This window comes from Tetrao urogallus, assembly GCF_951394365.1.
Source record: "Tetrao urogallus genome assembly, chromosome: 16".
Taxonomy (NCBI): Eukaryota; Metazoa; Chordata; class Aves; order Galliformes; family Phasianidae; genus Tetrao; species Tetrao urogallus.
Genome location: NC_136829.1, coordinates 13,956,963 through 13,983,804, shown reverse-complemented (window position 1 = coordinate 13,983,804; position 26,842 = coordinate 13,956,963). Strand labels below are relative to the sequence as shown.

Sequence of the window (26,842 nt, the reverse complement as noted above, 5' to 3'; positions counted from 1 at the left end):
GATGAACTTTTAAAAACTATTTGCAAATTACGAATATGCCACGAACGCTCCAAACAAGGTGTGATTATATTTCATCTATCAGTTGAGATGTCAGTGGGCCTCTACACCCACAAACTGCATGTTATCAGATGGGATTAGCCTGCACCAAATTAAACCACACAGCTGAACAGGACCTGCTCAAAAAGCGCAGGCAAATGACAGAACGTAGAGCTGAACCTCCATGGAACTGAATTACAGCCATTCAAAAATCCAGTTACATTTTTATTTTAAAGCAAAAGAAACAAAATATGTGCCTGGAGTGCTCAGAAAAGGAGAAAAATATCAGAATATGTATAACTTCAGTAAAGAACAAAGGAGCATCTCTAATTAAAAAGCAGCCCACTAGGCACTAAGTTTCCACTTCAGAGTTTTGTGGCTTTACTTTCAGTCATGGAGTGGTATCTGTTTTTTTAACTAGTTATCTGAAATAGGATTTTATCATTTACCTGCAGCCTTGCTGCATTTGTTGAATGTTAACAACCACATTTAATATACTACAGGAATGTAAACAGATACAATCTAAATAAGTACAACTGTTAAGAGACGTGCTGATTCTCCTCTCCCACTGAGTACACATTTCAGAAAACAAAGAACTACCCTTTCCCACCACCGAAAAATCTTGAGGATGTATTTTCATACATACAATACAAAGCCATTATCAGAATAATTTAACTTTATTTATAATTTTGCCCCCTTGTTTTTTTTAAACTTATTTTTACTTTTGTTCCCAAGATGCGTGTTTGATTGCAAGGACTTCACCACTTCTGATTTCTGCCTACATCAAATGGTGAAACACAAACAGGATTACATTGCTGTATTTCTTTCATCAGCTGTACAGCTGTTACATTGCAAAATGTTATCTGACACAAGAAGAATCTCTCTGATGTCTTTGGTGAGGTGATGTGGATCTTCTATCACCCTAACATGGGCAAGACGTTACACTCTTGTTTTAGATTATAAAAAAAAATAGGACAAAAGAATCATTTATTTCTGGACACGCACACAGAACACAAGAATATTCCAGAATGATTCTTTCTTACCCAAAGAAAATTCCATCCTTCCAGCTTTGGAATAAGTTTTCAAAGATCACTGTATTTACCTGTATTTCTTGGACAACACGAGTTGTCATCAGTTTCAGAAAAGCACCTTTGCTCAACTCTAAGAACCACAGATGTCCACGTGAGGAAAGAAAGCCAACTCACTGTTATATATTGAAAATACTATCTGCAGAACACAGAACAAAGATAAGAAATCTCTATGTTTATGACCCTGCATGTCTTTAGTTCAAAAATCATCTTTAAACTTCTGCTGAATAATGATTCATTTCTAAATGCAAAAGATCATTCAGCTGTTTGCGTTCTCTATTAAGATATTATTTATACAAAAGTAGTATAGGGTATATGCCTTTATTTTGACTAGTTTCACATAGTTTGTTTATTTTGAAAGGTGCATTTTGCAATACAGCCCATTTATTTAATTACTCTTGGTTCGTTTAACTGTTAGTTTATAGCAGGTCTTCAGGTCACCAGGGAAGTTATCAAGCTCCTGCTGCCATATGCTAGGAACCATAGCGATGGCAGAAAGTGTTCTTCTAAAGAAAGGAATTTAGGAGCAAATCCTATGTGGTAGCAAACAACGTCAAGAGTCCCTTTAAGAAGGAGACTATTTCATTGCCTCCGAGTTTAGATTCGCCATAGACACGGTCAACAAACGAAATGGGAACCTGTGGAAAAAAAGCAATATTATTTTTAAGGTTCAAAACATACATAATGAGAAATTCTGCAATACAAAACCAAACCAAACCATGGACTTCAAGCTACAGCATGCTTCTACAGGTGAGGCACGAAAGCACCAGACTGGCTTCCTGCATCTCAGTCCCTCTTATCAGGGCTTCAACGATGGCCTGTAGCTGGGCAGCATGAACATGTTAAGTTTCCCACCTTCAAAGCTGATCCAAGGACAACACCCAGTGGGTGGATGACACAGTAGGCAGAACAAACCTAACAGCACAAGTGCACTACAATTCTAGAGGCTCAGAATCAATCTTCATTGCTTCCCCGTTAGGTAAATTCAATACCTTTTAAGTCAGCGCCTCTATTAGAGAAATATCCCCTGCTGCCCTGAAACAGCATTCTGATCAGCTTTGCCACTGGCTAGAAGGTGATGCCTGAAGATGGCAGCTGTGGGTAGGACTCGTCTGTAAGAATATGCACTGTCTGCCTTTGGCCATTTTATAGATTTATAGGATTTTAAAAAATCACCTTAAAAACTCGTTTTCTTTTCATTAAGTGATTAACTCACTATCCATACAGTGTTAGGAACATACATGCCAGGAAATACTTTATCAGTGGAATTGGATGAGGATGGAAAATGATCCTGCCCCAGGAAGTTAGAATATAGAGATGATAAACAAGAGTTTAAAAAAAACCCCAAAATAATACAACAATCTTACTTATCAGTCTGTGGTAGCAATGTGAACTCTGTTGAGTTTGTTACAGATATCAGAAAGTCTTAAAGCTGAAATAGAATAATGAAGCAACTCTTCAGGTATCAGATCTCTTCCCACATGTGAGAAGCCAAAGGAGGGACACTGCTCCCTTGGGAACGTAACAGGAATTGTTGAGGGCAGCACAACTCTCCCATTACAAAACAGAGCCTATGTCCCAACACTGCCTCAGAGATACAAGGCTTACTGCAGACAGGCAGTCTGTCAGGCTTTGAACCTGGAGACAAGCAGTTTACATTTGATGCTTTGCAACCAGCAGGCATGCAAATCAATGATGGGTGAACTCAAACAGTAGGCAGAAGAAAGGTCTCTGCAGCAGCACACAGAAGAGACAGAAGCAAGCCAAGATAGCTTTTCTTTTTTTAAACTAAAGAAGTGTATTTTAGTGTTTTCAAAATGTATAGTAAGAACTTTTCTCATCCTGCGTTTCAGTACCAGATGTATAGACAGACAAGTATTTCATTCAGCAACATTAAAAAGCAAAATGTGAATGCAGCTGGATACAAAAACCAAAGAAATTCAAGGTCAAACCCAAGCTACAGTCAGCATGGCATTGGCACTCCATGAGTGAGAAAAGAGAAAGAGTCTCCAATATTGTGTAAAAATACCCAATGTTCATACAGAAATGCAGTAAACAAGATTTAGAAAGTACCAGAACAGTTCTCCAACAGTTCATGGTCATGAAAATGCTGATGAATTGTTTTTGAAATCTGACTGCAAAGAGAATTTCAGTGAATTCAGACACTATCAAGAGCAATTCAGTGAAATATAAGAGGCAGCAATAAGACTGCTGGGAATATAGAATATAAGTGTTGGGTTTTTTTTAATGACAGTCGACAGCACATCAAAAAAGTTTACAAGTGGAAAGTTGCAAGAGCTGGAAAAGAACATGAATGACAGAGGACAATAAATCTGAAATAGAATCAGGTTGCTGGAGAAAATGAAATATTTTGAGACAACCAAGCTAGAAGTGTCTCTCCACAATAAAGAGGAGGCTAAGTGCAGGTTTACTGGTGCATTTGGAATTTCTCTCTGCTTTGAAGAACCCGATAAAGTAACACACTTAAAGAAATGGCAACAGGAAAAGGGAAGGTCCTGTCAGACAAGGGAATAAGTGAGTGGAATTTCATATGTGGCAATCATCTGGAAAAGATGGAAAACCTGTGCAACTTCATAGTAATTTGAAAACCTTGCATATTCTTGGAGGTGCTCAGAATTTGCTACGCTTCTAGTAATCATAGAGAGCTTTGGGCTGGAAGAGACCTTTAGGATCACCTAGTTCCAGGGACACCTCCCTCCAGACCAGGTTACTCACAGCCCCATCCAGCCTGGCCTTGAGTGCTTCCAGGGAGAGGGCATCAACAACCTCATTGGGCAACCTGCTCCAGTGTCTCCCATCCTCACAGTGAAGAACTTCTTCCTAATGTTCAGTCTAAATCTCCCTTTCTTCCAGTTAAAAGCCATTTCCCCTCCTCCTGTCACTACCTGCCCTTCTAAAGGGCATCCCCAGCTTTCCTTCAGGTCCCCCTCGGTCCTGGAAGGCCACTATAAGGTCCCTTCAACGCCTTCTCATCTCCAGGCTGAAGAGCCCCAGTTCTCTCAGCCTGTCCTCATAAGCTGTAGCTGCATTTAAATGAAAGCACAACACACTTATCAGAAGTTTTACTGTACCTCTCCGATCGTATATCCTAGCTGTCTGGCCCGAACAATCATTTCCATCTGGAAGACGTAGCCTTTAGAAACACATTTTTCCATTAATTTCTCTAAGACTTCTTTTCTGTATAACCTGAAAGCAATTACAAAGGAAATGAAACAAAGTTTGAACTTCAGAAATCATTACCCTGCATTTATGAATCTTAACAGTAAATCAGTCACTCGTATCATCATTTAAAAAAAATTATTAACAAAATCATTGGAGCAACAGTTCCTGCAATGTAGTCTACTATTTCTCACACCCTTCTCAAACAGATGTCGCAGTCTTCAATAAAGAAGGCCTGTTCTTACTCCAGTTCCTATTACAGCAGTTTCTTAATTTCAAAAAGAGTTTATGACTTGCATACCATACCTGAAACTCCCTGTTAAATCTGATGCACCTGGCCTCAGCAAAACCTGAGTTATGAAATTGGCACCACGACTGTGAAAGGAAACAAATGTCAAAACAGCCCATTCACAATTCAGGAAAATCAAGCAGAGTTTCCAGAAAATAAGTTTAAAAATATACATATACATATTGCTTAATATGAAACAACAGTATTTCTAATATGTTTTCATACTAAATTTTATTAATGAATACTTGTCTTAAAGTGAAAGCAACATTAAGTTTTTCAAGTTTAAATGATTAATATTATTGAAAAATTGAAGGAAAAGTGATTTTTAGATTGTTAGAAATTAGGTTTACTGTATGCTTGCTTATAGTAGACCTGTCAGTACAACAACACACTGTATTAAAATACAAAACAAATCTGACAACAGTCATAATTACATTTTATCCTTAACATTCACTGCAAGAGAATAAAGATGTTTCCTGGATAAACGTTACACCCAGATTCAGAAAAGCAAGGTTTCATTTCAGCTTACTCTGCTTTCATAGTATAACGAGGAAGAACTCTCCTTATAAAAAGAGTCACAACTTTAGTCATAACTGACTTATGTAGCTCACAGCTACACGCTATCAGATGCGCACATGCTTCACACTGTAGAGCATGATGTACAAGGATTACTTGGTAATGTCCACTGTTTTCTCATTTTCTCTTAAGAAAAAAAACAAAGAGGAGCAGGGGGATGTATGCCTTCTATTTAGATTCACAAAAAGATAAGCAGTTATTCCATTACAGAAGGAGAAATACAGATACTGTCCCTATGTCACCATCTCCAGATTACGCTAACAGCACTCCAGCTCCTAACTCCTTACAGTAACAAGGAAATAGGTGTTGACTTATTCTCTTCAATTGTGTAGAAGAGAAAAGATGCAGAACAAACTAGCTGATTAGCTCCTCAAAACCTGTGAGTTCCTACACAAGTAGATGCCAGCCTCCACCTGCCTGGATGGCCTTGACATAGCTTGCCTCTGGTTTCTGGGTGAAACATTTCCCTGCTCGTTTTAGCAGTTTTCCAGTAAGGTCCGAGTAATGATTTATTGACATTGATCATGTTAGACAATTCTTAACTTCTGGCAAATCAGAGTATCAACAGAGGGATTTAGAAAAATTTACTGTTAAGAGAAGGGGCCACTGTAGATCTTAATGCTAACTAATCATATCTTGTAAACTTGAAAAGGTGCCATAGTCTCAGCTCATTCTTCAGACGATGAGAGAGAAAAGTGTCCTAAATTGATACTCCGCATATTTGTAGATTGAATCAGCCAGCTGTTTTACCATTAACTTATTGCTAAGTTCTTTCCTGATGGTTTTAATTGAAGACAAACTGTGCGCATTTCACACCATTTTGCAGTACTCAGTACTATTAAAGACTCAGTTCAACTCACACAGAAATATTGTTTGAGAGCTGTACTTGGAGCTCTTATTAATTTCTAAGTCACAAATTTAGGTGTGAATGTCTAGAAAAAATACTAACCTGATCAATTTTCTTTTCAAATCCCAGCCATATACTCCTCCATTTCCTTTATACCTTGTTCCAGATACAATATCAAAATTGCCTTCTTTCTGCTTTCTGTTAGGAATAGGTTTTTATCAGAGGAGCGGGAAGAACATTTGCATGAAGTTAGTATTTCAAAATAAGAATGGTCACTCAGTATAAAACATACTTAGAAACTTTTAAACAAATAGGGAACACAGCAAAACAACAGTTATGACCATTATGCATTTAAAAAATAGTTCTTTATTACAGAACAATTAACTATCTCAAAGTATGTAACAATTTCAAAGACTAGCTTATAAATACAGACGTACCTATGCATTTTCAAAGCTAGGATAGTCTTCAGATTTTAAGATCTGATCTAAATATTTAAATTACACAACCCCACAGTAAGGAGAAAAAATAGATCTGGAACTATCCCTAGCACACAGCATGCCTAACTGTAACACTTTTGGCCTCTGGTACTACTTAGCAAGAAAGTTGACAAGTATTTAACTACCCTGAGTCTGTTTACTGTTTCTCATGAGTTGAAGTGTTATAGGCAGAGGAAAGTAAGAGGTAAACAGAAGGAGGGAAGTATTAGACAAGTAAGTGTGAACTTGGTCCTCTGGTCAATATTCCTGCACTCACACAAGGAGATCACTGGCATTAGATGATTCTTTTCATATATATGTATGCATAAATGCAGTTTTCTAAGCTTAACAACCATTACAAGGAAGAAAAGTGATGCACCACACGTTCTCTGTTAGTTTAAACTTTGGAATTTTTAGTCCAGTGGGAAACTTTTTCCTGGATATTTTGGAACAAACCTAGTGATGTCAATCACTCGTATTGGAGGTGTTGCTCTGACCAGTTCTTACTACAGTTAGATAGCTTTCAAATCTTACGACAAAACAGTAAGTATCTACATGTTTAAACTAGAAGTAGCACCCACCTGATGAACTCTGGAATAAATTTTGGCTGAAATAGAAAGAAAACAGATAAAAGAAAGGAGTTCAGGGGGAGAAATAAGGGAAAATTTTATTATAATAGATTAAAAAGCCTACATGTGAAATACAACTTACATGGTGAGATAGGTCAGCATCCATTATAACAATAAAATTCCCAGTGGCGTGCTTCATTCCATGGATATAGGCAGTGCCTGATGAAAACGGTACAGAAAGAATTTCCTTCTGTATTTTAGCATATGCAATCTTCTAGCTACAGCTTTCTCTTTTTTAAAATTGATAAGTTTCACCAGAAAACGATAACTAAATACTGCTAAAATGATACGCCGACAGTCAAATATTAAAGCTGGATTTTTTTCCCCACCACTTCAGCACTAGATTTTCTAAATGTAGGCCTTGTCACACCTTGCACTGGCAATGCATAGAGAAACAAGACTTGATAGGTGGGCTGCTACCTGAAATGACGTATTCAGAAGCACCACTAGCACTACATATTTATTTACTTACTATAAACTAGAATTAACAAGGACTTACCAAGGCCCAACTTCTTTGGTCTGGGTCTTAGAAGCTGTAAGATACACAAAAATATATCATCTATTAATTGAAGTACACATTTTAATTACTTCTGTGACACCTTTGAATTCTATATTTTTAGGTGTAAAAAATATTTGAGAAACTTGTTTTCCTTCTTAGAAATCTAGTTGGTACATAAAAATAAACTAATCAGGGAAAATACAGGAAAAGCAAACTATTACATGAAACAGGTCATGTCATATTTAGAAATAAACTCCTTACTTTTATTCTCATTTCATCCTATTAAAATAAATGTGAAAGTATCATTCCTGCAATTAAAGGATTCCCTCAAGTCGCACCACCAGGCGTACAGTTAAGAACCCAAACAAAGGCCTTCTGAACACCACTACTTTAAAGGAATTGCTAAGCACCGGAGGAGCGCTGAGCGCGGACAGCCGCGCACCTTCACCGCCCCGCCCGCCGAGCGCCAGCGAGCTGCTGCGGGCGGCGCGCACTGCCGGGGGCTGCCGGTGCTTCCCAGGGAAGGAAAGACAAGAAGTGCGACTCACGATTTTATCCGACCCATAGATCGCCTCGAGCTGCTCGGCAACCTGCTGCGTCCCGTCCGGGCTGCCATCATCTATGACGATAATTTCGAAGTCCGTCCCACTGAAACCAGAAACACTTCGTAAGCGGACTCACAGAGAACCCGATTTCCTCCCCTCCGCCGTTCCGCACGGCGTGAAACAGAACACGAAGAGATTTGCAGACAGCGGCCTACGCTACGGTGCGTACCGCAGCTGCGACGCCGTGCTCGCAGAGGCCGACCAGCCCGGCCGTACCTCTCGCGGAACGTGCGCACCAGCAGCCACACGACGAGCGGCAGGTTCTCGCGCTCGTTGTAGGTGGGCAGCAGCACCGAGAACTTATTGCCGCTGCGCGCCGCCATGTCACAGCTCGGCTCCTCCCGGCACCGCGCAGCCAATCAGCGCTCGCGGCGGGGCCGGAAGTCGCCGGCCGGAGGCGGAAACTGGGTCCGCCCGCTCTTCGCCTTAGACATGGCTGGCGGCGCGGAGGCGATGTGGCTGAGCGTTGAGATCGAGCAGCGGGAGCGGGAGCTGCGTGACTTGCGGGAGCAGTTAGCTGCCGTCCTGGCGGGGGAGCGCGGTGGAGCCACCGAGCGGGGTGCCGGTGCCGCTGACGCCGCCTTCCCCGCTGAGCTCCCCCCGCTGCCCACCCGGGCCGCGCTGCTTCCCGCCGATATCCTGCGGTACAGCCGGCAGCTGGTGCTGCCTGAGCTGGGCGTGCGGGGGCAGCTGCTGCTGGCCCGCTCGTCCGTGCTCGTGGTGGGCTGCGGCGGCCTGGGTTGCCCCCTCGCCCAGTACCTGGCCGCGGCCGGCGTGGGCCGCCTGGGGCTGGTGGATCACGACGTGGTGGAGACGAGCAACTTGCACCGGCAGGTGCTGCACGGGGAGGCCCGCCGGGGGTTCCCCAAGGCCGCGTCTGCCGCGGCGGCCTTGCGGCAGCTCAACTCCACGGTGCAGTACGTGCCCTACTGCGGGGCTCTGAGTCAGCGCAGCGCCTTGCAACTGGTGCGGCAGTACGACGTGGTGGCCGACTGCTCCGACAACGTGCCCACCAGGTACTTGGTGAACGATGCCTGCGTCCTGGCTGGGAAGCCCCTGGTGTCTGGCAGTGCTCTCCGGCTGGAGGGGCAGCTGGTCGTGTACAACTACCAGGGAGGGCCCTGCTATCGCTGCCTTTTTCCCAAGCCGCCTCCACCAGAGACAGTGACTAACTGTGCGGATGGGGGAGTGCTGGGTGTCGTGCCGGGCATCGTGGGATGTATTCAGGCCTTGGAAGTGTTGAAGATCATTTCGGGGATGGGATCCTCCTTCAATCAGTTCATGCTGATGTTTGATGCCCAGGAAGGGCGGTTTCGCAACATCAAGTTAAGACCAAAGAGATCAGACTGTGCTGTTTGTGGTGACAATCCATCTGTCACTTGCCTTCAGGATTATGAGGCATTTTGTGGCTCTTCTGCAACAGACAAGTGTAGAACTTTACATCTGTTGTCCAGTAAAGACAGGATATCTGTCGAGGAATACAAAAAACTGTTGGATGAGCAAATTCCTCATGTATTGCTAGATGTTCGCCCGCAGGTTGAAGTGGATATCTGTCGCCTGGAAAATGCTGTCCACATTCCTTTGAGTAAGTTAGAAGAAAAAGATGAAGAATATCTGGAATACTTAGAGAAAAGAATTTGTGAAGAAAAGCAGAAAACTGATGGCCAAACATCTTTTCCTGTGTATGTTGTTTGCAAATTAGGAAACGACTCCCAGAAGGCTGTAAGAATTCTGCAGGAGTTACCTGTCAAAGGATTCGGTCCTCTATCAGCTAAAGATATTAAAGGGGGGCTCATGTCTTGGGCCAGTAGAATTGACCCAACATTTCCTCAGTACTAAAAATTTAAATGTTAAAAAAAAAGAATATTAACAGTAAATTCTCTAAAATTTAATTTTCTTTGTGCAACGTCTGTATCACGTGAGTCAAATGAGATATAAATACTGCGCTCTTTTTAATAGTATATTTTTAAGTTTATGTATTTTTATAGAGGCTTGATTTTTTTTTTTATGTAAAAATCTGAAACTATTCATGGAAATTGGAAGAAATAAATTTTTTTGTTCTTATTTAAAGTGAACACTTGGAATGATTGCTTAATTGTGCCTGTGATAATTGATTGTTTTTAATGACTATTTTGTTTATTTTGTTATTTTTATTTTGTTATAAGGAGCTATGTACGTCTAAGTAGTTCTCATAGATAAACTGAATGAATAAGAAATAGTTTCACAACAGGGAGCTGCCACAGTCCTCATCAGGTATGCATAGCAATTATACTAATACAGATGTAGGTTCTGTTTTCATTTCTGAGGTGAAAAAGAATACTAACATATAATTAATAGTCAAAAAAGCATATTTTAACAAAATAAGTTGTGGAACATCCGTATCACCTACTTTACAAAGTGAACGTATCCATCTTTTCACTGATGCTTTTGAGGACAGGATGAAAAAGAAGACTGGTTCTAAATGTGTGCTGCTTCCAGTAGATAGTAATCATGTTTATAGTCTTTTCCTGATTACATTCTTAGGGATGGATTTACACAAACTGTGAAAGAAAAAAGAGCTGACAATAAAGCCTGCTGTTTGGTGTGACTTTGTTGCTGTCCGCCCATCTGTGTGGGCTTGCTGAAGCACTATGCAAATTTTACTGTCTTCAAGGGGTGCTGGACTCTTGGGAGATTATGTGAAAAATCAAGGGTGAGAATCATTATTAAGCTCAAATTAATCTTATTGGAAGCTTACCTTTCGTTCTGGCTTGATTTATTTGTTGAACTCTTCTCAAACACACCAAACACGTGGTGATTTCTCTTTGCACCAGGAAGTGTCATAGCATGTCTTCAGAAGTTTGAAGAGAAGCAATAAAACTCTCATTTTGTGTTGCTGCCAACACACTGTCTAAATATTGATGCATGTTGTCATCATGAATAAAAATGAGCTGCTTTATTCAGGGAGCTTACAGTGCAGCTGGTCTGATGTCTTACCAGAAGGGGTCAGGGCAGCCAGCGGAGTGTCTTTTTATCTCCCAGTCTTGATGTTGTGAGGCTTCTTTTTGCTTTTTGATCATATTCTCTTTTAAAGTGGCTTACAGGATTTTGGCACAGGAACTGCAGGAAACAGCTTCCTGTTGGAGGTTTAGAATAATAGACAGTGGCTGCAGCATTTGTTCTTGATTACTGTGTTTGAATGTTTTCCACATGTAGGTCTGCAGGATAGCTTCAGGATTCAGGAATAAACTTAAATACATAAACTTGTTTTCTCTTGAAATGTGGTTACTTTAAGGCACAGCAAATCAATCTGGTCTAGCCTTCATATAAGTCTAAAATGTATTTAATGCAAAGCATTAATGTGCCTTGATAAACTAAAATCTTTCTTATTTTCTTGGCAGGAAACTTGTCTCAAAACTCCAACAAATTCGACACACCTAATATTGAAATGTGTTATTTCAAACAAAAATTAAGGGGACTGTTTGGTAGACAAATCTATAAGGGATGTGTCCAAAGCAAGTTTTTAAAATTCAAGTACTGGAATTTTAGCTGTGTGAGCATCTTCATTATTATCCCGTTTGTAAGCATGATTTTGGGTCAAAACCTAACTTCAGAACAAAACTGTGCACTGGAAGCTTGAAATACTGCAAGCTCGAGTTTCTTTCTTTATTTTTTAATATATATATATATATTTAATATGAAAGCTCTGTGCTGTGCTTCATAAAATTATACCAGAAAAATGAATTCTTAAGGATGTTTGCTAGGTGGCACTGCGAGTTTGTAAACCAAACCATTCCTTAGGCCATAACAGATGCAATTCTACCATAGCAAGAGCTGAGGTGCGTATATAAATGCACAGTTATTTTGAAAACAGACCAGGAAAATAGAATGGCATAAAGCAGGGTAATCAAATCGTACTTACAGTATTCCAAGAAAAAAATAACAGTAGTGATCTTTCTGAGGTGCATTTCGAAAGCATCATTTATTTCATAGGCTTCACCTGAGCTTTCCATGTACCGCATCCAAATCCCCACTAAACACAGTGGATTCCTCTGGAAAAAAAACTGAGCTTGTGGACCTGATGTGTCAGGACAAGGCTGTGCAAACACCCGTGCCTAGGGCTCAGAAACATTCCTGTGGTAATGAAACTGGATTGTGAAACTTAGTGTTCCATACAGTGCTGTAGGAACAGATTTTTTGATGCCTTTCTTTAGTGTTTAAAATAAAATAAAATAAATAAAAAATTAAAATAAAAAAAAATTAAAAAGAAAAATCAACAAAAAATAAAAGTAATACAAATTAAAAAATAAACCCTGCAGGCATATTTAGTGCAAATGTGTGAACCTACTAATAGCAAACCGGCATTGTCTGCAGAAATTTCAGATAACAAAAGCAGCAACTGTTGCTGCTGCTTGTAGCTCTCTGAAAGTGCGGTAGCAGAAGTGATGGAACAAGTACTGTGAGATACTTGCACTGCTGGTATTTTGTGCAGGTGGCAAAATTGTAGTGAAGAGCAAAAAACAACTTCCATCCAAAATGGCACCTGTCGTGAATGTCATCAAAAAAGGAAAGTAATAAAAATTATCTACTGCAATAAAGCTAGTCTACTGCAATGCAAGTTTTCCAGTCAGAAATACACCCATTTTGTGCCAGGTGCAGGTATCTACTGAAAGCTACAGTCCAGCCACAGCTGTGGCCAGAAAGAAGACATGTTCTGCTGAGGTACAGGAGTGCAGGCCATGATGCGCACGGCTTCAGCTCTTCCCTGCCTTTCTGCTGCCCATGCATGAGCACTGCTCTCCTCAGGAGCAGCTCAGTTTGAGACTATGAGACCCAGAGCTCCAGTTCTCCGTGTCAAGAAGCAAGAACAACTTGTTTGTTGTTGACTCCTCTGAGAGTATGGAAGTTTGCCTTCTCTTTAACCTTCTGGCAAGAGCTTGTCACTGTCTGTTCCTGCTCGAGGAGAAAACATGGAGGGGCTTTTGCTGTCTGTGAGTGGAAGGGATGCTGGGCTGCCCGCGTGGCGGCAAACAGCAGCCCTGCTTTGGGGCGGCCCAGAAGAGTGTGTTGACTGCAGCTCTTGCTGTGGAAGCCTTCATCTCTTCCTCCAGTGGGTGTTCTGTAGCTGCTCCGGCCGATCCCCTCCTGTGCCAAGAGCTGGTCTTCGTGCAGGTGCCCGTGCTGTTGCTAAGAGACCAAAGCTCAACTGGCAAAGAAAGCTTGTTTCCAAATATGAAATGGTTCCTGTAGATCTGGCTGGGAAATGAGGTCTCATGCAAACGGGCATTCACCTGCTCATGAGCAGTGAAAGGCAGCTCTTGTTTTAAGTGGTGGACTGCTAACTTAACGACATAAAGGTCTGAAATTTAGGATGGACAAACTTGTAACTTTGTAAATGTGCTCTGATGCATGCACAGACGCAGAGCACGTGGCACAGTCCCATTCCAGATGCTTTGTGACAGACCCATAGTTTTTAGGTAGAACTTACAGAAATCATTTCCAAGGTATGCGTATTTCAGACCCATTTGGTGGAACTGCTCTTGGTTCGTGCTTTGTTACTGCACCTTTGGGTGGTAACAGGCATACAGGCTGAAACTTGTCAGAGCACTCGATAGGTGCATTTTTATCATAAATTGATTAAAATTGAATGTTTTGAGCCTGCTCTGTGCTTCAGATGAGAGCACCAATGGCTTTTTTGACACTCAGAACTCCAGCGTTCGCCTTGAGTTGCTCTGCTGCAGTGCTGATGCACTCAATATATGAATTTTGACACTTTGCTTTTGAAACAAAGTTTCAAACATAACTTTTCTCCTTTGCTTTCTACCGGAAGTTCTGCTGTCTTCTCATCTCCTGCCCTGATTAATGTTAATTTCCTTCTCCATTAATGTTTTTAGTACTGTACTGCAGTCCACCCAAAGCACCATTATGAAATGGAGTTTCTTGTAATTATTTCTCAGATGCAGTTGCCTCAATCAGTTATTTAGTTTTCACAGTGACAAGCTTCAGCTTCATATTCTAACCTTAGTAAGCCTTTCAAAACACCGACCATTTTGTAGATTCCCACCACATTTCCTTATTTCCTTTTCCCCGCACTGTGGCTAAAAGTACTGACAGCACTGAAGTACAATGCTTTTAAGAAAAAAGCCCACAGCACTGTTCTATTAATACATGAGAATGACTAAGAATAATGGACGGGGACTCAGGTTACAGACATTGATGGAGATTGCCTTATGATTACACCATGGTGCTGTTGTGTGCTGAATATTGCAGAGACAGATAAAATGCCAGAGGGAGAAGTTTTGTGACACACCACAGCACTGCAGAAACCAAGCAGGCTTCCTTTTAGTCTTCCTTTTGCTAATCTCAGATACCACTAATGGCTGTGATTGATACTGTTCGTCTCAGGGCTCTGCAGGCTTTGCTCTAAAGCAGGGCTGTGCCTGTGCTGGGTATTTTGGGTGAAGATCGAAGCTTTCTGCGCGTGGAGCTTTCCTGTGGGTGAGGCTGCGCCTCGCGCTGTTGGGGAAACCGGTGCTTTCTGATCAGAGGTGCTGCTCTGGAGTCGTCCGTGTGACACGGCTATTTTAAGATTTATTTACCATGGATCAAGAACAGAAAGAGGCTGATAGCCTTTCTGCACACCTTTGCTGACATTACAAAGGGTTTTGTTCTAGCGAACAGTCACTCACAGCAGCAGATTCCTCTCCACTGGGCACCTTTCCTGTTACTGTCGCTCCGTATGATACACAGTTGCTGTGATGCCTGCAGGGTACCTCCATCTGGGAAGGTAAGATAGGCATTCGCGAGCTGTACTGTAAGCAATTACGTTACAGACAAACCGTTCTTATTTGTTGTGGCTGCATCCCTCCTGTTCTTCATGCCTACCTGTTTTTCCTTTCCTGTTCTTTCTCTCTGCAGTGAGCTCTGGGGGTATATAAGTAGGGAGGGTGACAAAGATTCTTGAGCCATAAACAGCACTACTAACACAATTTCCCACAAAATTATGTTCTGAAATTATATGTGGAGGTGTAGATTTGCCTACACACAACTAATAGGCAGTGCACTATGTGCCCGTGCATACTGCTACAATGAACAGGGTAACACGGTTGCATCCATGGAAGCTCCAGCACTGTTCTTTCTTTTAGACTTTTTGTGGAAATAGATTTTTTTAATTTTTTTTTTAGAGCCCTAGACAACCAAATAGTCCTGTTTGGCCATTTAGTTTAGAGTCTGAACCTGGCAAGGTCGCTAATATTTGGATATCAGACTGGGGATTAGCACCTTGGTGCTGTTTTGTTTGTTTACAAGCACAACTGTGGAACTCCTCTTCCTAAATGCAAGTTTCATTAGACCCCAGGGAACCTTTCTGAGGAGAAAAGTCACCCCACCAAAGGAGTGTCTCAGTGGGTCGCCCACATCTTCCAAGTGCTTCCAAGGAAGGGTGGATGTGAGCTCACAGCTGGCACTGGGAGCACAGGACCCTGCAAGTGTGGCCTTACATGACCCTGTGTGAAATGGAGCTACAAATTTACATCCTAATGACAACATTTGGGATCTACAGGCCTGAACTTTATCTACAGCAACTTTTCCCAGCTCTGTAGATGGCCAGAAAGATGTGAGTGCTCTTCTCATTGATCACCTCCTATCTGCTGTATTAAATCCTGTGCCCGCCCACAGGCTGATGCTCGGTGGCAGTTCTTTTCTCTTTTGTGCATAACACAGCAATGGCATTTTTAACAAACACTTTGTAATTTTGAGAAATATGGGTCGATCCTCCGACAGCAAAAAAACCCAGCGATGTCTCAGTTTGTGTCGGGTAAGATGCAGTGCAAATATTTTTAACATCTTCCTAACGCTGAGTGCCGCGGGCTGCTGCTCCCGGGCCGGATCCCCGGCACTCAGCCTGAGCTGCCAGGAGCGGCCCGAAGGTGGCAATGTCGGATCCTCGAACGGCCCTCGCTGCGGTCCGCATCGTCGGAAACCCTTCTCGGAACCGAGCGCTGACACGCGGGTGGGAGTTACAGCTCCTCGGTAATCTGGAGAGCTGACCGATGCATCTGTATGCCTTTTGAGTCCTAAAACTTTTAGTGTTAGAAATCCAATCATACTTAAAGACGGCAAAAAATGGTACATTTTTGTCGACAGGGAAGACTTTGTCTTTGCATACAAGAGCTGCGCAAAAATGCTCCGTGGTCTCGTGCCCGAAGTGCTTTTGTTGTGGGCGGGGTTTCTGCTGTCAGAGGAGAAGCAAAGAGCCAGCGGGAAAAAAATCCTCCTACAGGTTTTCACTGATCACCTCAAGAGGAATGTTTGATTGATGCGATTTCAGGGCATACCAAAGCCCATATCCTGGAGTGAAGATGCCAACTATTGATGCTGATGCTTCTTTTCTGTTCTTATCAAATCATGTTCGTTTTCATCCTGTGATACCCAAACTGAATTTGTGGACCCTATCTTTGCCTAACAAACAGAGAACTTTCCCCAGTTATTGTACCATACGATGCTTTCCTGTCTTAATTCTCCCCACTCAGATTATCCACGGAAGCATTCCTCTCAAAAATTAAATACAATTCTAATTATATAGGGTTGCAGATGATTTTCTTCATTTCCCAAAATGTGCTTCTAATTCTGAGTGAGACTGAGTCATCTTTTCCTTGGCTGACCTGAGAACTGCTATCACTATAAAAGTCCTGGAGAATAACGCTCAGTTTCTTTGTGCTGTGAAGTGCATCACTAATGCTAATGAGCAGCACTGCTTCCATTTATCATCCAGCAACTCTGTGTCAAAACTTTGTATGCAATTACCTGTGGAAACTTACGGTAGCCCACGCCACTTAGTTCCTGTGGGAGGCACAACACGTAGATGGCAGCACCGTACAGACCAGAGACACATTACTATCCTTGCTGACCGTGATGGGATGATAGAGAGCTGTAAAACCTCTCTCTAATTTTGGAAACAAACAGCCTTGTTGTTTTTTTTGAACTCTAACCACCAGATGATGTCTGGAAAGTGCTTTTTTTCCTGGTCAGTACCTCTGGCAGCCGAATCATTGTAGTTAAAGCCTTGTTTGTGGACTGCACAGTGTAAGCAGGAAAGAACATTATGAACATAACAAAGATGGCTACAAAACTGCAGATATTCAGAAGGATGCCTGATCAAGGAGCACCTGAAACCTCGGTTTGGCAGTGCTGCCACGTCTGTGTGCCCCAGCTGACTTCGGAGTTGCACAAGGCTGTTCGACTCTTGTCACAAGGGCTACAGGAATAATGAATGAATATTTATAAAGTGCAAATTTGCTCTAATTACCCTACCTGGTCTGCTGTAGTTAGCCCTGCCCAGTTATGGCAGAAGTTTATTTCTGTTTATTTCTGGATTAGTTCCCACAGGCAAAGAGAAAGTAGAAGCTCCATTGGGCAGAGCAGAAGCAACCTCTGATAGTACAGACCTGCTATTTCTTTGCTGTGCCTTTGGCAGAACTAATAGCAGCCATGATACCTTCAGTGATTTCTAGGGAGTATTTCAGAAGATATGAGATGCTAGAACATGAGAAAGAAAAACAATAAGCAAAAAGGGAGGAAGCTCTAATTTTATTGTTGATAATTATTAAGCCAAACTGACCATTTTAAGTTTGTCAGTGCAGTGCAGGCAATGATCTCCTTCATTTGTGGGATGTGAATTTATCTTTATTTGAGGTGTGTGCTTTTACACAGTCCTGCTGACTGATCCCAAACGAGGAACGCTGTCCTGAGGACTTACACTCTAATGTCACGAGATGAGACAGAACGCACACAGAGCTGAAGTGCCTCACTGGAGTGGCACTTGGGATCTGAACTGATCTCCACTTTCCAGTCCTTTAAATAATCATTTCTATGTTAGCAACACTGAGATCATTAGAAATACTGAATTTGACTTATTAAAATATCACAGAGGAAGTGGTAAGTGAGTGGGTAAATCTCGAGTTAAGCATTTTTCTGGGCTAGTAATAGAACCTTTGGAGTGCATTTTTGTTGTTGGGAGTGATGCTCATCCCCTGTTGTGAAATCTAGCCCATGCCTTCAGTTCTGCCTGCTTTCTGCAGGTTGCAGTCCTGCTCTCTAGATGGCCCAGGGGATGCTACCGTTCCACCAGTTCAGAAGGCATTGCACTCTGGGCTTTATTTCTGCATTTTTGGTACACTTCTCATCTTTTGGATAAATAAATACTAAATTCCTGTTAAATCTTGCACAAGGAAGAAATAGCAACTGTTAACGCAGAGAAAATTGGGATATATACTACTGAATGATGCATGAGCAGAGACTTCAAGACTGCCAGTCTTCAGAGTCACATTTGTCACTTTTTCATTTAATTTCCGATTAAACAGTCAGTTACATCTGTAGGACTGTGGGTATCCAGTCCAGTTTTCAGTCTGTTGTGGATCCAAGGGAAGAATGTGAAGTCTTACAGCTTTCTTGCAAGAAGGGTTTCTGCTCCTTTCCTCTTGCTTTAACTTACAAGTCTTTTTTTCTTAACTAAGCCAAAAGGAAAAAAAGTCAGTAACTGTGGGGAACAGAACTATTGTAGGGAAGAACTGCCTATTTTAGGCACGAACTGCCAAGAACCGCTCTGCTCGCCACTGACATTGGTTCACACTGCTCCTGGACAGCCCAGGGTGACCTCTTTGACCAGGCTCTGTGTACTACTCCTTGTTCCCTGATAGCCACGTGTCAAGAGCGAGGTGTGGGAAGGATAAGTAATACAGAGTTGGTGCTGGTGGGCATTGGCGGTTCTCTGCATTTGAAGGATGCGGCTCCAATTCATCTGACCTAACACTGACCTTCAAATGAGACACCTGAATTAGGAACCTGCCTCATTCTAAAAAAAAGTTATTTAAAAAATAAAAATTGGGAAGATTTCAAATCTGCCAATGGTGATCTAGGGCTTCAGGCAATGAGGCCATGACTTCAGGCACTTTGGGAAGGGCCTAACACAAATTTTGGCTCAGTGCGAAGGAGGAAAACTGAAGGGTGAGCTTTTGTCCACTGAGAGACTCCCACGAACTCTGGTTACAGTCGCACAGAGAGCTGCAGCGCTAAGAATGAGAACCTTCTGCAGCAAAACTTGTTTCGCTTTTGCATCAGCCATTTGTGCCCAGTTAAGTTCTACCCAAACAAGTCATGAATGTATACAGCACGCTGCTTTTCCTTCCCAGACGTGTATCTTGATAACGTGCAAACTCTTGATTCAGTTCTGCATAATTGTTGTTGCTTAATCAGACTTGCTAAAGCCTATGACTCTTCAATGACACCACTAAGACCACTGAGTATGGAAGTCAATTCTGAATTGCAGTGAAATAATATAAAGGAGCAAATGGAGACAAGTCCCATGTATCTACTAACGGGAAGTTTCCCTAAACCCCCACCTGTCACAGAAGTGCAATGCTCCAAAGCACTGTAGCAGAAATGCTGTCACGGCCTGAAGCAGCACCTGGTGGGAAGGCAGGGCCAGCCCAGGGAGTTCGGCTGCATGCAATGTACTGAGTGATGGAAGGGCTGGAGCCAGGATCCACCCCTCATCAGCCCTCATTTAAGGGTTGCCCAGCTTTTTCTATACTCAGGTGATTTTATTTCCTAATAAACACTTTAAATTTTCTGAAGCCAGTGTGCTTTACCTGGTGATGCTTGTTGCCCAAACCCTCCCTCAGCTGCTGCTCACTTCTCACCTCCTGCAGGTGGTGGTGCCTGCCTATAGCACTTGTGACACTCCTTCCACTCCTTAAGAAGCACGTGGAAAGGAAAGGAGAGCCTAACAATTTATTACTTGAAATTAATACAGCTATTGCTGTTTGAATTTGTACTGTCTGTACTTCTGCAGTATACGCAGGTCAATACAAATAGCAATGCAAGCTGATCTCTATTGGAGACATGCACCACTCTGTCAGTGGGAATTCTAGCATTCTTTTGACTTCATAAAAGCACAAAGTGTTTTTATTGGAACTTTCTTGTTGACTGCACATGCTGTTAAAATGCAAAAGAGGAGTGATAGCTGACTTGGTAGCTGTCAGCTGTGTCACTGGAAACAGTCAGCTTTTGAATTGATCCATAATTTTCATGAATTTGACTAAAATCTCAGATAATGTACTCTAAAGAGTCATAATCACCTTAAATGTTCCGCCTTCACAGTAAAAGCCAGAACGCAGCATGTGGGTTTCATACTAATGTTGTGCTCTTAAGACGTGTATCTGGATTTATTTAGCATATGGACTACAGCATGCGTTACCTTGTGTAAAACAGAAGCAAGTTTGTTACAGTGATTCATAGTGAGACATGTTGATGCACTTACAAGTGATGTGCTGCCAAGTACAAAATTATAGAAGGGTTCATCCTGCCAGGCTGATTTGTTCCCGGCTCAGGCAGAGCTCCCAGCAGGAGGGATGCTGTCACAGGTTTGCTCTACCAACACCCAGCTTCAGGGCGATCTCTCTTTTTCTGGACAAGGACTTGAGAATCAAGTTATAATTCTGGGATTAAAATAAAGTGACACATGAAATAAATGACCATGAGCTCAATGTAGAGACGCTGAAAAAATGGATGGACTTGTTAGCTAGAAGAAAAGGGAAGTAAGCTTAGGTTTTATTTGATGAGTCTCGATTTCTCCCTTCTCTCTTCCAAACGTACAGCTCAGCCTGTCACACACAGTCTGAGATAGGCAACTGTTGCTCACAGGACCAGTCCAATTACCACTTCTTTCTGTAATGAATGCTGACACAAAAGGAGAAGGATATACAGCACTTGTATTGTAGCCAATGCTACAGATGATCAAACATTTTTGAAATTAAGAGTATTTTGGATGGAAAATGTGTCCCTTTTTTGTCACGATGTTCCTGTTTTTTATCCAACTCTAATTAAAGCTGAACAAGAGTGAAAAGCTGGTTATGTTCTTAGCTCTGGCACATAATTAATTGCCAAGAGTTTATGCTGGGTGTGTTAGCTCTCTGTAGGAATGCTCCATAGGCACATTTTTCTACAGCAGCAGATTTTTAGAGCCCTAATTATTTGCAAAGTGCACTTTTTAAAGTTTGGGAATTATTCCTTAAATATAAGTGTAGCAAAACACCTTCAAATTTTATTTAAGATACTTGAAAAAAAAAACCAGTGTAAGGAGCGCTTGACCAACCAGCTTGGGCTGAGGAACAAATTCTGTTTTTTTGGCTCTCATCAAATACAGCAAACCATCATACATGCTGGCACTCCCATCAACCAAGCCAGTAAGCAACAGGGCTTCTGCAAACTGGCGTAGAGAAGCATTAGTCAATGTGATGGAACTTTCAAATCTCCCTACCTCCTAACAGTTAATGGGGGGGAAAAAAAAGTGTAATTCATGAGTTTATGTCTTCTTTAGGTCTGAGCACACACGAAGTCAAACGAGTGGATTTCATACTTCTTTTTTTTTTTAAGTTCTGGACTTTGTCTCCTGCGTTGTTATGCAAACCAGTCTCATTCCCTCCACAACAAAGGGGAGGCCTGGCACTTCTCTGCATAGGGGCAGGTACCAAACCTGAGCTCCTCCCTGACCCAGGTACTGCCCCAGTTGTCAGTGGGGAACCTGTGTGGAGAAATATCATACAGTTGTGCTTTAGGGCCTTAACTGCATTTCCATAGCCTATTCAGTTTTCTCCATTACTATGATGTCTTTAATGCTGGTAAAGGTACAGTTAATCAACTCTTAAGTCCCTCATGATTGAGGACAGGAAAGGATAAAGCTGTCAGCACCCCCCGCTCCATGACTCAGATGATATTTTCTTTTTTTTGTCATCAGTGGCAACTTCCCACGACCACATATTTTCTGCTCCCTCTAAAGAACCCAATGCTGAATGTGAATGGGTAGCTGCAATATTGATTCGACAAGCAACGGTAGGGTGTTCCCTGGAAACAGGCCTCCCTTAATTCTGTTTCATATCTGAGGTAAAGTAAAAACATGGAAACAGATGGTAGGGAACGACTGGCATCTTACCATGCATATTTCATTTCATTTGCAGCTAGTGTCCCCTTGATAATATTAAACGCTACAGAACTCAAAAGACTGTTCCTTGGAATCCTGCATTCAATGACACAGGATCAATACTGTAACTTCATTTAAATTTTGGAGCTGATGAGCTCTAAGTATTTGCATCTTCAGTGAGGTTATGATACAAACAGCTCGGCTCTTTTTTTGTTCCTGGCATGTTTAGGGCTGACTTACAAAGAAATGTACGGCTGCCGTTGTGAATGACGAATCTGACTTTATGTTCCTTAAGAGCACAGTGGGACAAACCTCTGCGGTTATTTCGATCATGCTCTAAGGCATTTTACTGGGAGAGAATTTAGCCATTAATTTTGTTGTATTTACATTATTTATATACAAGAAAAATGACAGCCTGCTTAATGATTATATACATTGTGATTCAGTTGGAAAAAATGTGCAGTACAAAAGACAAAACATCCTCTTGAGTACAGAATGATACGTTATTTTTGTCAGAGAACTTCTCAACCCTAAAAACCCACTGTGTGATCTCTGCGAAAGCCCTGTCCTGAGCGTAACACTGGGAAGGTTGGGGGGAAGAAACAACATAATTGGAGACTTCTTAAACCACATCAGTTCCTGGTTAACAGCCCCTTTTCCTCCTTTCAAAATGAGGGTAACCTCTGTAAAATGCTTCCAAAGCAAAGTAAAAGATGGAATCTGATATAACAAAACGTTATTCAACATGAGGAAAAACAGTAACTTAAATGTCACTCATTGCCCTGTTGTCAGTAGAGATACTCGGGAACAAAATATCACTCCCCTGTGATGCATTGCTTATCTGAGACTTTGTTTTTAGTAAGAACTGTGCCCTCCTGTACATGATTCTTTCCTGTTCCTGCTTCAGCTCAATGTAGGAGCGCGAGAACGTGTGGAAGATGGAAGTGACTGGGAAAGCCATGAGGAGGATGCCGCTCAGGATGCTGCTCAGCGCCACCACTTGGCCGGGAATGCTCCTGGGAACCATATCTCCGTAGCCTACCGTGGTCATGGTGATGACAGCCCACCAGTAGCACGCGGGGATGCTGGTGAACTCCTGTGAGTCCGCCATCTCATTCTCAATGACGTACAGGAGCGGTGCAAACAGTGCGATGGCCACGCAGAGGAAGAGCAGCAGGAGCCCGAACTCCCGGGTGCACCTGCGGGCGGTCAGCCCCAGCGTCTGCAGCCCCAGGGAGTGCCTGGCCAGCCGCATGACGTACAGAATCCTCAAGGCACGGAGTATTCGGAGGACCAGACCGACTTTGTCCAGGTAGATGCTCCCAGAGCTGGGCTTCTTGTAGCCCACCGAAGTGGTGTCTACCAGCAAGGTGATGTAATACGGCAAAATAGCTATTATGTCGATCAGAGTTAACGGCCTCCTCAAAAATGCAAACTTGCTCTTTGCCTGGATGAATCTCAGCAGGAACTCCAGTGAAAACCACGCCACACAGACAGACTCCACAATGAAAATATTGTAGCACATCTGGGAACACTCACCCTGTAGGAAAGAGGAGGAGTTTGTAATCAGCACTCGGATAATAACTATTTTAGTTGGTGCAGTGACAGGAAGAGAGTTTTGTGGGCTTTTTAAAACCCAAAATATTAAAGGAGTTGAAGCTGTTGCTATGGGAAAACACAATGACAAATTGGAACAAGTTAAATGCAAATCTTAGAAAAGAACTACTTATTCCACAGAAGACACTGCTTGGTAATTTCAAGCATCCTAAATAGCAAATGCAAGCTTAACAAGGCATTACAGACAAGAATGTACAGAAAAATGCCCAGGAACAACGTTTTCTTTGGACATAGAACTCGATATGATTGATTCTTTTGCAGGTAATTGAACACAGCCATATATGATTTCAAATATTCTTTGTGTATTTTTTTCCATCCAATAGCAGCTGCAAAATCCCTATTCAAATCAACACCATCAGACTTTGTAGCTGTTCTGCTCCTCCCAGCACATACCATTTTCTAACCTGAAAAGGGAACTTACCTTATCCTCCTCCTCCCTCAGGTCAGGCATGGTGCTGATGGACAAATTCACTGCTGTAATAGTTACAAATAAAACAGACAAACAAGCAAACACCTTCCCAGGGAGGCCAGACTGGGGTCGTTCCACCATGTCCTGCAACTTTTTCATGCACAAGCCAACTTTTGTTTCCTCTACTGTTTCACCTGTTGTTTCATTTTCTATAAGGTCATCCTCCCGTTCATTTATTTCTGTAAACTCCTCCATTTTTTGCAGATACCTCCTCTTACAGCACCAATCCAAGTTGTCTTCCTCAATTCCCCAGTAGAGCAGCTCTTCTTGAAAAGACAGCGCACACATCTCACGCAGGAGCCGAAGCTTTCCAACCCTCAAAAAGGTCAGGATTGTCCTGAACGCTCCTGGGTTGCGGTCAAAAAAGAACTCATTGCACGTCACATCGTAATCATCACAGATGTTTAGGATGTCATCAAAATTGTTGCAGAATTTTAGTTGTCCCAAGCGTGTCAATGGGAATTCATCCAGCGTGGTCCACGGGAGCAAATACTTAATGCCCCCCACATTTATGATGATATGATGCTTCCGGTCGTCAGGGTGAAAGCCTTTCAGGAGATCCTCTTCAGGGTGAATTAGCTTGGCTCTTTGGTAGAAGACGCCCTTGAGGCTTTCTGTTTCGGGGAAGAATGCGTGGTTGAAGGAAGCATCTGAAGCACAGCTGAGGGCACTATAGTCATAATCAGAATTTTCTCCAGGTAGAAGAGTCATCTTGGAAGATAACTTCACATCCCTTTGCTATTCGTTGAGTGTCTTCTGGAATGAAAACCAGATACATGGATTTAGTGGTTGTTTTTGAGTTTGGAACAAACGTAGTGACTGAGGCTCAAAAAACATTTACGATTGATGTAATAGCTGGAAAAAAACAGCAGGGGCTGAATACAGCCAGAAAAGTTTTCTGCAGAGGCTCTTTTTGTCCAGCCAGGGAGAAATGACTCGCGCAAAGGCCACTCCCTTATCCAGGGGCTCTGCTTGGCATTTTTGTCAAATTAGGGAACTTCCCCTGTCTCACTTGCAGCAATCTCAGTTCCTGCAGGTACAAAGGGAAAACAGGAATAGTTCTTGCATGTGGCACATGCAAAAATTATGGTAGTATCAACAAGAACACAGCATTCAAGTGTGTCTTGTAGAAAAGAAAATCCTGTCTTTTTTTTTTGTAATTTAACTATTACAGATAAAAATCCTAATTATTTTTGCATTCATTAAGTATATAGTAAGAATCGAGAGTCAATTTTGCTATAATTAACTAAGTACTTAAAAACAACAGTATAAGACTAATCTCTAAAAGGCCTTACAGAAAAAAATTTGGAAAAAACAGTTCTATTGATGATAACATTTGTATAGAGTTTATGCATATTTAATGCCATGGCAACTCACTTCTTAAAGCCTCACGAAAGATTGTTTGGAAATACAGAGTTTCTGCACAAATATTGGGATGTTACTGCAATTACAATTAGCACCCTGTGCACAGTAATAGGCTGTAATTATACAAAACCCAAACATGCTTCTGATGAGTTTGAAAATCAGGTTAAAATTCTGCTCACACAAAAGCAGTGTTAAGCCCAAGGAATGAAGATCACAAGGTTGTAACGGGTATAAATCAGAGATACTGGGAACACTGAACTCTACCTGCCCAGCTCACTGTGATGTAGCAGCCGGTCTGAGAGCTTTGCACAGAGCTGTGCAGTACCACTCCTGGGTTGCTCATCTCCACAGCCAGCCACAACTCAGTGCAAGGAATTGCTGAACTGCATGTGACTACAGTACGCATTCATTGCGTGGACTGTACAGTGATGAGCAGATATTTGTTACACACACACACACTGTGACTTTCTAGCTGCAAGTAACAAATATTACAATTAATTCACTTCAATAGCAGAACAGTTTTGTTCTCCAGGCTGCACTTACCTCCTCTTTGTTTTGCCCTCTGGGGCTGTATATCCCTGCTAGAGCAACTTCCTTAAACACAGAACTGTTCTCAGAAGCTGAGGATCATAACTCACATCAGCGGTGTTACATACCTGTTGCAAAAGAAAAAATCATCAATACACAACAGCAAAATACTTTAAACAGCTGCACCTCAGTTTAAGAGCAACAAGCCTTCCTTGCTGCATGGGGACTTAAAATAATGTTTTCAATAAAATGCTATCCCAGTCGTGCTCCAAACCTTCCCAGGAGATTACTGTAAGTGGAACAGCTCCTTACAAGCTCTTACAAACAGGTGTCCCCAGGTGAGCTCTGGGTGGAGTGATACTGCTTGATGTTTCATGTTTATACTCCTGAGTACAAACAGAGACCATTCATTTACTTACCTCTAAGGCCTGTGGTGGGACTGTGGGAGGACAAAGCCAACGGGACGATGCAAGAAAGGGCACAGTGTGATTCAGACCTCCCGAGAGCTGTGGAACATTTCCTGGCCTGAGGTAAGCAAAGGGGTTTGCTCTGTCACTGCCCCAAAGCGTCTGTAAGTCTATAGCTGGTGATTCCAGAACAGCTCTTTGGACAGTTACCACGCTCTGTGCAAAAACCTAAACCATGCTTGGCTTCGGTGCCTCCTACCTGTGCTTGTGCTGA

General features: G+C 42.2%; 3 protein-coding genes across 3 annotated transcripts; 1 reads left to right on the top strand and 2 right to left on the bottom strand.

Annotated features, from left to right (window-relative positions):
- Nucleotides 1-1,657: 1,657 nt before the first annotated feature.
- Nucleotides 1,658-8,548, bottom strand: DPM1 (dolichyl-phosphate mannosyltransferase subunit 1, catalytic; the record flags this gene model as incomplete). The annotated part of the gene is made up of 9 exons (XM_079543294.1): nucleotides 1,658-1,762; nucleotides 4,217-4,331; nucleotides 4,611-4,679; nucleotides 6,119-6,214; nucleotides 7,074-7,099; nucleotides 7,204-7,280; nucleotides 7,621-7,654; nucleotides 8,169-8,268; nucleotides 8,442-8,548. The coding sequence occupies 9 exons, from the start codon at nucleotides 8,546-8,548 to the stop codon at nucleotides 1,658-1,660; spliced, it is 729 nt and encodes a 242-aa protein (XP_079399420.1).
- Nucleotides 8,549-8,657: 109 nt separating this feature from the next.
- Nucleotides 8,658-10,064, top strand: MOCS3 (molybdenum cofactor synthesis 3; the record flags this gene model as incomplete). Its single annotated transcript, XM_079543448.1, has 1 exon — nucleotides 8,658-10,064. The coding sequence occupies one exon, from the start codon at nucleotides 8,658-8,660 to the stop codon at nucleotides 10,062-10,064; it is 1,407 nt and encodes a 468-aa protein (XP_079399574.1).
- Nucleotides 10,065-22,945: 12,881 nt separating this feature from the next.
- Nucleotides 22,946-24,979, bottom strand: KCNG1 (potassium voltage-gated channel modifier subfamily G member 1; the record flags this gene model as incomplete). The annotated part of the gene is made up of 2 exons (XM_079543586.1): nucleotides 22,946-23,722; nucleotides 24,221-24,979. The coding sequence occupies 2 exons, from the start codon at nucleotides 24,977-24,979 to the stop codon at nucleotides 22,946-22,948; spliced, it is 1,536 nt and encodes a 511-aa protein (XP_079399712.1).
- Between the last annotated feature and the right edge of the window lie 1,863 nt (nucleotides 24,980-26,842).